Here is an 11,422-nt window from a genome sequence, read left to right as displayed (position 1 = left end):
TAACAATTCCCCTCCATCCTGTCCTGTTTGGGAGGCTGATCTTTCTTCCCATCCTTAGGTCTGGAAGGTTCTTGGAACAGCCCGTAAATCATCCTGAGCTGGGCTGTCTGGCCAAGGCGTCGCTTTCTTCTGAGAAGGCATCGTCTTGATTAGTGGACCATTTATAGCAGGTGTTTGAAAGGCAGAACAGGAGAGGTAGGCATAGGAAGGTCTTCCATCACTCCCAAATGGCTCTAACAGCTAGGGCTGGGCCTGAACTCAAGCCTGGTCCACCATTGCTGCTGCCATCCGCTGCCTCCCCGGGCTCCTCGCCAAGAAGCCGGGCCGCAGATGTCAATAGCATCACTTTAAGCCTGCTGAGTCACAGAGGGGGGACCTCACATCACTTATATTGAAATGGAGCTTCAATTACACCTGGAAACAATCCCTCCCTGCGTATCCAATCATCCCCCACAATCCCCTCCTGATCTTTGCTTTGCTGCTTACAGCTCCAGCCGCATTTGGTAAATCAGAAGGACCTAGAGGGCTTTGGAGCGGAATGGTTCCTTAAGTGGATTGTAAATTCAGGAAACAGTATAAAACACTGCATTTCTTTTGTCCCTTTTGAGGGCAACAACATTCATTGATGCAAACTTCACTATCTGGGCCACAGTGCTTCCCTGGCTGGGCCTCAAGGTCAGGTGTGAAGGAACTGAGTTAGCATAATAACCAGACACAGCCCTGGCTTCATTCGCATCCTCACCTGGAGTGCTGCTCACCCTCCAACCGCAGCACCCTCTCAGATTTCCATGCCAAACTGTATCTGTTAAAAGCTGGTGGTCTCTGACACGACCCTGTGCGCTCCCATCTGTAAAGGCAGGGGGCCACTGCACTTGGAAATGATCCAAGAACAGCAGTGTGCACGGAGTCGAAGGGCAACTTCGTGCAGTATTCCATGCAGTAGCTCGGCACATGGAGTTTCTGCCTTGGCATTTCCTGGAGGGCAGTGGCATCGCTGCGGTGTGTTCTGGATCCTCTCATGGCGGTTTCTGGGTGTGCCAGTAGGCAAAGCTCCTTTCAAGAACCTTCTGGGTGTTGCAGGGCCTCAGGGTGCGGCCCGCAGGCAGCCTAGAGCGCCTTCCCATCTCAGTCCTGAACCGGGAGTCTTAGCTATCACATTCACCTTTTCCTGTAATTCAACCCACAAAGTTTCCTGTCTCATCTCGCTCTCTCCCACCCCTAAGGAGAACTGGCCCAGCCAGGGAACCAGCCCAGGAGCAAGAGAACTGTCAACTATTTTCTGCGGGCTATTCTGTAATGTTTACTCAGCTTTGACTTAGCGTGAGTCCTTGCAGTGCAAAGTGCGTGGGGAGACTTGGACACGCCAGGCCAGACGACCAGCCCTCCTGGGCAGAAGTCAGGAAGGACCCGACGGCAAGCTGTGTTTGCACAGATGCAAAGGCGTGGAAATTGACACGGTAAGGTCCAGATGCCAACGCGTGTGTTTGGTTTTTAGTGACACACCCAACCAAGTGCACAAAACCCTACAAACTGAGCGGGGAGAGGTCATCTCCCCTATTTTTAGGCTAAAATAAGGAGATCGTAATAGTGTGGCTGCTGTGCTTCACTCGGGAACAAAATGAGTTCAAAGCAGAGAGAGGACGGTCACACACATGAAATCAGCAACAAGTCTCTCCGTGGTAAACAGTTTTTTTTTTTATTCAGGCAATGAAACATGGAAAAAATATATTAGTAATCATTATAATAATAATTTCATTTGTGTGAGTATAACTTTTACAAATATTATTTACCTGACATATAAAAAGGGAAATTACTATGCATATAAAATTTATGTAGATGATTATCCCACACGACGCAACCCTGGCAGCAGTAGTTAAATGCAGCGCCCACCTGCCCGTTGCGGGTCCCCACGCTCCGTGGCGCCCCACGGGACATGGTGCGAGACGTGCAGCGAACGCTTACTGGTTGGCACATGAGTATGTGGGGCTGGGGGATCTAGTGGCAAACACACGCATGGCTAACAGCAACATTGAGGAGCTTCACTGCTACCACGGAGCTTCGGCAGCGAAGCCCGGAGCCTGGATGGAGCCGGAGGCCGGAAGTGGGGGACCTGCACCCTGTATGCCCACTGGGGGGGGGTCTGTCCACATCTTCCCATGTCTGCCGGAAAGCTGTTCATTCGTACAGGGTACACAGTGTGACTAGCAAATACCGTGAGGAATCTGATTTGGATACCACTGCAAGGTGGAGAGGGGGCTGGGAGGAGTGGCCAGGCCGCCCGCCGGTCCTAAGGGGTAGAATCGAGGTGGGGGAAACTCAGGGCAGCTCCGGCCTGGGGGGGGCACTTCCCCCTGCAGAAAGCAGCACACGGCTGCCCCCGCCCTCCCCGACAGCACTGCTCTCCGCCCAAGGGCTATGGCCAGAGCGTGTGCACGGTGGCTGTAGCCACATCGCTTTATAAAGTGATTCTGCAGAAACATTTGGCCAATTCTAACTGCATGCTGAGAGGCACAGAAATGGGAGTGCATTTAGACTAAACTAACAACAACTATGAAAGTGCAATCTTTCGTCTCCAGAACGCAGTTTCTGGCAGAAGGAGTGAACGTCCCCAGAGTGGGCCGTCACTCAGGCGATCGCCCGAGGGAGCCCCTCAGAGATGAGGGTCTGGGGTGACTTTCTCTTCGTGTTTGGGAGGCTCCAGGTTCTGAGCAGTAAATTGCTTTCTTAAATATAACTGGAATCTGGGAGCCAGTCAAACCTCTGTGGATAGAAATCGCCTCAAAATACCTCTTTCAGTGAAAAGCTTTGCAGTGGATGACTTTCTCAGACCTTTGGCTGGACACGCTGGGGGTTCCCTGACCGTGTCCTCTGCTAAAGCTAACAGGACTCTGCTCTCTCGGAAGCCATTCAGAATATATACATCTGTACTTTAAAGTCTTTGCTGAAATCATGTCCTCTTTCAGACCCCAGCTTCTCTCTTCCCAAAGACAGGTTACCTAGGAAACCCAAAGTCAGAGGGCAGACTCACAGTTACACGGCCACAAGGCGACGACAGCCACCTACCTGGGACTCAGGGGACACTCATCAACTGTAGGGGGAGGGCAGAGACCAAAAACAAAGAGGAAGGGAGTGGGGGAGGGCCGGAGGACTCCTGTAGCCACCTCTGAAAAGTCCCTCTGGGTTTGGGAGCCACCCCCGAGCCCTCTGTGTCTGTGGGGAGAGAGGGCTTCAACCTGGCTGCCTGTCGGAGTTTACACTGCTGCTTCCGACCCAGGACCTAAGGACCCTAGGTGCGGGAGCTGGACCCCGGGTGTGGCTGGGCTGCATGGGGACTGCCACGTGAGCGGGCCTCCGAGCGTCTCAGCCACAGGTGCTTCCTAACTTGGCCCGAGTCTGACGAAGCCAGGAACCAACCACACAGGGACGTGGGGCTCCTTGGCGTTGCCAGGACAAATGGTTCAGGTAAGTCACGGGCTTCTCCACATACAAGTGACCTCTGCAAGCCGGCTGCTCATCTGGGGAGAGGGCAGGGCACCCCGCACTTTGGCAAAGCAAAAAAAAAAAAACCCAAAAACCAAAAACCAAAAAGCTTGACCAAAGGCCCTGGAGTCAGAGTCCCAGCGGAAGCCACCGCCTACCCACCTACCCCTGAAGCACAAGTGGGCAGGCACCCCTTCCTGCTCCCTTGCATGTCAGGGCCGGGCATGGCCCTGCACTGCCCAGCAAGCAAGTGCCCTCACAGTGCTGCTGCAGACTGCAGACTCTACGCTCACTCTCCAAGGTTCTAGAAGCTTTTATTATTGTAATGTTGCTTGTTTTCTTAAAAAATAAAAATAAACATACTCTATACTGCTCAGTGCTTTTGCTGGACGTGCCTGCCGGATAAGCCACATTTGCATTCTCTGTGGAGAATAGCCAGCAAGAACTCAGATGGGTGCACTTGGCCTTCTAATAGCTTTGAGCAGGCCGCAGCCAAGGATTATGCAACGGGGTCCTGCCCGGGTGCCTGCACAGCTGCTTCCCTCGCTAAGGTTGGGCTCTTGCGGGATTTTTTCCTTGTCATTTGTTTAAATGCTTCTTCTAATGGTATCCTGACCAAGATTGTTGCGGTCACTTCTATTTTAGCATACAACTACTCTGAAAGACAATACGCTTACAAACGGGACCACGGTCACTGCTTGGCATTTTGTGTGCTAAACACGGGTGCGTCACCCCAGCAGGGCAGCAGAAGGGCCTGCAAAGGTTTCAGCAGATGCAAAATTCATTTCTGTTGTTCTAGAGAAGAGACAGAGAGAGGAGCTGGGTCACGGGGGCCCCTCGCACCGGCACTCACAGGAGGCCACAGCGACCGCTCCCTAAGTCTGGGTGATTGTCAAGCCACTTCTCCCACAATGCCAACGTCTGTTCTTTGTTTGGTACAGAATGTTAAGATGGCAGGCTTCAAAATGCAGCCAAAGCACCAATGGTGACCCATGCGTACTGGGAAGATGGCACCTCCGGCTTTAACAAGTGTTCTCCACTTCCCTGGGGCTTCAGACTGAGGAATCCTCTGCTAAGGGCAAGGTTGTGTGTTTTATAACAGCAACAGAGGTCCTCTGCTAGGCATGGCTCACGCCAAGTTTGAAGAGAATGAAGGAATGAGCATGTCCAGCAGGTGGCGCCCATCACCCTCACTGCCCGGGGTCAAGAAGCCGGGTGTGCCTGGATTCAGCTGTGCCTAGGGCACAGGAAGGGGACTCAAGGGCGTGATTATAGGAAACCTGCCTCTGGGGGTCAGTGTGCCACAGCTCTGCCTGAGCCAGCAGGGGCTCTGGGGACTGTCTGGGCTCCCTCCTGTCCTCCTTTCCCATGCGTTAACTTTTGGAGCTGGAGCGACTCAACATGATTCTTACCGCCTGTCAGGTTAGAAATGCTATCTTAAATCTGAAAGGGTTTTTGGCTTCTGTTTTTTTTTTTTAAACATCTGAAAAGCAATGCATCACATTGATAAATTTAAAAAACAATGGTTTCTTTGCCTTGTATTGGGTGAGGGGACTACTGTGGCCTTTTAATAAGATCCTGTACATGTTGTTTTATAGCTAATTTGCTTTGTCTATCTAAAAGACAGCAGAGGAATCTGGGGGACTCCTGGGACAGAGCTGCCAAGTCCCAGCTTAGGAAGCGGAGCCGAGAAGCCCCGAGGACCACACCCAGCATGGCCGGGGCCAGCCTCCCAGCTCTCAGGCTGGCACTCGGGGTCAGGTCTCTGTTTTGAAAAAAGAGTTTGATGTTTTTGGAAAATGTGTTCTTGTGTAGGGAGGCTCTTATTGGCCTGTGTCTCAGGGGAAAGCTGCGGCAAGTGTAATTGTATATAGAGAGAAGCTGGGGGTGGGGAGAGCTACTGAGAGCCCCTTCTCGCCTGCAAACTGCAAGTAACACCGGTCACATGTCTCCTTAAGTAACACTGGCATTGAAAATCAAAAGGTTCAGCAACAGGTCACAAAACAAACCAAAAAATTCAGGTGGCTTGAGAAAGGCAGTGACCACAAACAGTTGCCACAAAATCACAAACGTCACGCGCCTGGGGGAAAAAAGCAAAGACTTAAAAAAAAAAAAAAATGGAAAAGTAGGGATTCAGGAGCCCCACGTGTGGCAACCTGAACGGCAGGTGCAGGGGGGCAAAGGGGGCTGTGCTCCCCAACTCTGCAGAGTGCCGGAGCTCTCCTCCAGCACCGTGGCGTGGGCAGCCAATGGGACGGGCGGCAGGAGGCGTGTGCTTTGTGAAAGTCAAGGGGGCGATCACTCCTGGGTAAGGCAAGGTCTAACTGGTCACAAGAGAAGCAGCCAAACGCACTAGGAATTGAGCTAACGGGACGAGGGCTCAGTCGGTCTTTCCCAGTTTGGCGATCAGCTCATCGCAGATTTTTGTCAGCTCTTCGATTTCTTGGTTCTGAAAGACAAAGGACATGATTGTGCAGGCCGCCTACAGGGTCCTGGGGGAGGCCAGGCTGGCTAAGCGGTCCCAGGACTGGCTGGGCTGTGACTAGGTCCCACGTCAGTGCCTCTGCCTACATCCGACCTCAGAGCTCCCTGGCCCACACGATACCCTGCTGTGGCCTTGCCAATGGCAGGCGCACACGGGACTCAGAATGCCCCGACCCCAGAGCAGGCTGATCTTTAAGACGATCACTCTGTATGCCCGAGGGACAGGATAAACATTCACGTGGCCTGGAAATGCTCAGGCGCTCACAGCAGCGCGCTGAGACCAAGGTGAGGCAGGGTAAGCACCAGCCCGCTGCAGCTTGCCCAGAACTTGTTCCCAAGTGCTGCTGCTATTGCACAGCATCCCCGGGACGGGGGGGGGTGGGGGTTCGGGGCAGGGGGGACCATGAAAAGCACACGTGCACGAAGGCCCTCCAGTCGGGGGACCTGGGATCAGGGTCAGAGCACTGAAAGGACATCACAGGTGTGAGTATGCAAATGGAGACAATGGGGTCCAGCAGGAAAGCCCAAGGCTGCTGAACAGTAAGGCCGAGGGACTGTGGCCACCATTGGCCTCTGCCCTCTGCAGCCACTCCCAACCCTGGGAGCACCAGTGGGCATTCGGGGCTGGGCAGCGTCTCTGGCCTGCGTGCCCTGGGTGCTCACAGTTGGCACCACTTGCATTTCCCCAGGAGGCAACCCTGCGCTGCCCCCATCTGAAACCAGCGATGGGCCTCAATGGAGAGAAAAGAACCCGCCTCACAAGCTGAGTCAGAACCAACACAAAAGAGGGGTGCAGGGGGCCTGAGGGGCATTCGGTCCATCAGGCCGCAGCTAAAGGCCAGTCCTGCACGCAGCCACCTGGGGCTGACGCCACAGAGCATGCCCACAGGCCCACGGTTTAACTTTTTATCTCCATTCACGGCACTTCACCAAGCAGCTGGGCTGCGGGCTGCCAGCACCCAAGCCACACACAAGCTGAGCAGCGCCAGGCACGGCGCAGCCACCAGCCCCTACCTTCTGCTGCAGGGCCCGCTCCAGGGACTCCACCTTCATCTGCTCCTTCCGGAGCCCGGCGTGGAGGGCTGCGCTCTCAGCCTTCGCTTTGGTTCGAACCTGAGCGATCTCCTCGTTGGCTCTGTTAAGGTTGTTCGGTTTGTAGGAGACAGAAAGCACACAGTCAGCCAAAGTCACGGCCACCACAGGCCCAAAGGGAACTGACTGTGTGCTAAACGGCAAGAACAAGAACGGGCGATCTGCACAAGTGAATTTACAAACAGCGGCTAAGGAACAGTCTGCCTCCGGGATGTCCTTCACGCCACCAGCTCCCCAAGGAGTACAGTTACAAAGCAGGCTCTGCAAGGGCCTTAGAATGGAAGGAACGAAACGACCGCACTTCAGGGTGGCCTGGGTCACTTCAGCCAGCGAGTCAGGACATGAACCCGATGTCTGTGACGCACAGAGCTGATCAATGAGATGCCAAAGGAATTCGTATCAGGAGTTGGGCGGCCGGTGAACAGCTGAACGGATGCTAAACCCTAGTGGGAAGCAGAGGCCTACAGGTGAAAGTGAGAGAACTCCCCACCCTGGCAAATGCTAGAAAAACACTCTGGCCCCCATGTCCTCGCATGGAAAAACAGACCAGAGAACGGGCTGGCCTGCGAGGCAGGCAGTGCACCACTGGGCACCAGCTGGAAGGCCCTTGGGCCACTGATCTGTGTCAGTGATCTAGACACAGAGACATCAGCTCGAAGGGCCCGGCGGCGTGGCCTAGCAGCTAAAGTCCTCACCTTGAACACCCCGGGATCCCATATGAGCGCCAGTTCTAATCCCAGCAGCTCCACTTCCCATCCAGCTCCCTGCCTGTGGCCTGGGAAAGCAGTCAAGGACGGCCCAAAGCTTTGGGACCCTGCACCCGTGTGGGAGACCCGGAAGAAGTTCCTGGATCCTGGCTTCGGATCAGCATAGCATCGGCCGTTGCGCTCACTTGGGGAGTGAATCATCGGACGGAAGATCTTCCTCTCTGTTTCTCCTCCTTTCTGTATATCTGACTTTGTAATAAAAATGAATAAATCTTAAAAAAGAAAAGAAAAGAAACATCGGCTCGGCAGCGTGCTCCGTGCTCAGCACGGTCCCTGCACGGCTTGCCACCAAAGCCAAGTCCAGCACCACGGAGACGCCCTGCAGCGAAGCAGCACCGCAATGCTGAAAGCTAACCAACAGACGCAGCACCAGGCTCCTGCGTGGAAGAATGGCCCTGGCGAACCCACAAGGCAATACATACAGTCAGATTTTACAAGGAAAGTACAAAATCATTTTGGCCAGGCACAGAGAAAAATCTAGAAGGATGCACAGGAAGCCTTTGATGCCTCCCACAGTGAGCCTGCCAGAGTGGGGAGGGAGAAGAGGAAGGTTTCACAAATAGGAATAGAAGCAGCAAAATGTATAGATTACTTTCTTCTTGAAGTTGAATATCATTCCCACAAGAAATTTCACTGGATGTAGAACTAAAAAAACGAAGCTGCTGGGGCCAGTGTTGTGGCACAGTGGATTAAGCTGTCACATGCAAAGCCAACATCTCCGGGTTGCATCCCAGCTTTCTGCCAATGCATTGGAAAAGGCAGTGGACGATGATCCAAGCATTCGGGCCTCTCCCACCCATGGTGGGAGACCAGGAATAACTTCCTGGCTTCAGTCTTTCTGTTGTGGCCATTTGAAGCAGTGATGATCTGACACTGTGCCTTTCAAATAAGATAAAGAAACAAAACGAAAAACTGGAGCCTGGCAAGTGAAACCGCTGCCTGCAATGCCCACATCCCCCGCCCCCATATGGGTGCCAATTCACGTCCCGGCTTCTCCACTCCCAGTCCTGCTCCCTGCAGTGGTCTGAGAAAAGCAGTGGGCAACGGCCCGAGTGCTGGTGGGGGCCTCCCGCCACTCACGTGGAAGGCCCAGTGAAGCTCCTAGCTTTGGCCTGGTCTAGCTCTGGCCACCGTAGAGTGAGCCGGCGGACGGAATATCTCTCTGTAACCTCTAACTCTTTCCAATTCATCAATGCATCTTACAGTTGCTTTTCTCTCCTATACTTCACAGATAACGCACGTGCATGCTGAATGATAACCCACAACGTAGATTAAAGACCGACTTATGTGAAAGCAGAGTGACAGATCCTCCATCGGCTGATTCACTTCCCAGTGGCCACAAGGGCTGAGGTTGGGCTGGGCTCAAGCAACGAGCCTGGAGCTGCACCCGGCTCTCCCACACGGCCGGCCACAGCCACCACGGGCCACCTGCGACTGCTCTTCTAGTTGATTAGCAGAAACCTGGATTGGAGCAAAGCAGCCCGACTACTGATGTTGGCATCAAATGCTGGTACCACAGGCTTACCCCTTTCTGCCACGACACTGGCCTCAGCTAAAGATGAACAGGAAGGGATGGGTGAGATTAAAGATATACACCAAGGATGGAATGGGAGCGCATGGCTATCTAAAAATGTAAAGAAGGTTGCTCTTCAGGGACTGAGAGGGAGTTTTGAAATTGCAAGGGAATACACCCGGAAGTTGAAATGGAACTGGCAGTACCCGGGTGAGGTTGAACTGGCAGTACCCGGGTGAGGCAGGAACTGTGAGCCCGGTGGAGGCGAGTCGGACTCCGGAGGGGGACAGATACCACACGCTATTTTTTTTTTATCTTTTCTATGTTTTAACCATGTGCGCGCACACACACACACACACACACACACACACACTGCACCTGAACTTGCACCACACAGTGCCCTTCCTGCCTCCCGGCCTCTGCGCCCTCCCCCCAGCATCACGGCCAGCTCCGAGTGCCAGCTCTTACTTGTCGATCTTCTCCTCGGCGTGGACCTTCAGGGCCTGGTAGCGCTGCTCCTCCTGTTTGACTCTGGCCAGGTAATCCTGAGCACATTTTTTCAAGGCTTCTTCATTCTGTGTCAGAGGGAGAGTTTGAGAGAAGCCATTCTGTTTCTCTGCTACTCGGTTTTGAAAACACTGGGATACCATAGTTAATTCAGATGCCCTTAATTCGATACTCCATGCCAATCTGGAACAAGCACTTACAGTTCTCATGGAAGAATTCTATGCAGTTCCTTCACGTAATATCACAAGAGGTTCAATTATATCAGCATGCCTACGGCATTCCACGGCAATTTCCCTCTCAGACAAATTAGCAGGTCTCATTTTTATTTTTAGATGAAAAATAAAGATTTTCACTGCTGTATGTCTCACTGCTACTTGCCACAAAGTTAGAATATGCCTCTTTGAAACAGTATACTTAAATTTCTTCTAGAATATGCTGACGGACTCTTTCCAACATAGAATCCCTTCTACTTTTACTGAATTATTTGCCGTGTGGACTCTTTGAGGCAGGTGGAGCGTTCTGGGGCCATGCCCTGCGGTCACACCTGCCTGTGCCCAATGGCTTCCCACTTAGACCCACCACCCGGAGGAGGAAAATGTGGAAAACAAGACAAAATGAAACACAGCTTCCCTGGAATGGAAGCTGCAAGGCCAGCAGGACCACCCCCCACCCGGAAGGCTATGGCCGCTGGCGGATGTTTGGTCTGTTACCGTCCGAACAGGGCACCAGCCAGCGAGGGGCGCAAGGACTCGGATACGGTACCTTCTTGAAGCCCTCCAGGACGCCCTTGAGGTTCTCGTATCTCCTGAAGAGATCAGAGAGGGACCTTTCCACCGAGTTCAGGTCGGCCAGGGCCTGCTCCTTCTCCATGGTCAGCTGCTGGAAGCTCTTCTGAGAGGTCATGCTTGTCCTCTGTTCGTCTTCTGGAGAATCACAAGTTCAAGGTAGAGGCGTGCGAGTCATTAAATGGGTACCGAGAAGGGACGAGTCCTAGCTCCTGGCACAGCTACCGTGCGCCGCGACCTAGTGTGTGCCCGTCGGCTAACCCGAGGGCTCCAAACATAAACGCATGGCAGTGAGATGGAGATGTGAGCGACCCCGATGTGAGGAGTACACGTTACACTGCAAGCAGGAGATAGCGCACTGGCCCCCAGAAACGTGTGTAATTATCACACGCTACTCCAAATAGTAAACCAAATGTTTAAGGAGATGCAAATGTCAATTTCCCTGATTTGATCAGCACACACTATAGCTCACAGAAACGTACAATAAGACATTTGAAGAATCTTATGTTTCATCCCAAATAGTTGGAGCTGGTGTTGTGGCCAAGCAGCCAAGCGGGAACTACCGCCTGCACACCCAGGATCCCATACGGCCACCAGTTTGTGTCCCTGCTGCTCCACTTCTGATCCAGGTCCCTACTGAAAGCCTGGGAAAGGCACGTGAAAGGCGGCCCCGGGGCTTGGGCCCCTGTCACCCTTGTGAGAGATCTAGAAGCTCTGCCTCTGGCCTGGCCCAGCATCAGCAAAGTGGACAACTGGGAAGTGAGCCAGCAGATGGAGACTCTAGTTCTGACTTT

General features: G+C 53.3%; 1 protein-coding gene across 13 annotated transcripts in view; it reads right to left on the bottom strand.

Annotated features, from left to right (window-relative positions):
* Positions 1 to 2,494: 2,494 nt before the first annotated feature.
* TACC1 (transforming acidic coiled-coil containing protein 1) overlaps positions 2,495 to 11,422 on the bottom strand; it is a 105,482-nt gene continuing 96,554 nt past the window's right edge. For 11 of the 13 annotated variants that reach the window (XM_040970352.1, XM_040970362.1, XM_040970420.1 and 8 more), the window contains 4 exons: positions 10,606 to 10,766; positions 9,805 to 9,911; positions 6,979 to 7,099; positions 2,495 to 5,929 (listed from right to left, as the gene is read on the bottom strand). In XM_040970352.1, the coding sequence (XP_040826286.1) occupies positions 5,861 to 5,929; positions 6,979 to 7,099; positions 9,805 to 9,911; positions 10,606 to 10,766 (458 nt within the window). In that variant the 3' untranslated portion in view covers positions 2,495 to 5,860. The remainder of the gene's footprint in view (positions 5,930 to 6,978; positions 7,100 to 9,804; positions 9,912 to 10,605; positions 10,767 to 11,422) is intronic. The other 2 variants (XM_040970317.1, XM_040970343.1) reach the window with 1 other exon arrangement.

This window comes from Ochotona curzoniae, unplaced genomic scaffold (assembly GCF_017591425.1).
Source record: "Ochotona curzoniae isolate NIBS_2020 unplaced genomic scaffold, NIBS_Ocur_1.0 contig_1976, whole genome shotgun sequence".
Classification (NCBI taxonomy): Eukaryota; Metazoa; Chordata; class Mammalia; order Lagomorpha; family Ochotonidae; genus Ochotona; species Ochotona curzoniae.
The sequence above is the reverse complement of the archived record's forward strand: the minus strand, read 5'-3'. Positions and strand labels throughout refer to the sequence as shown.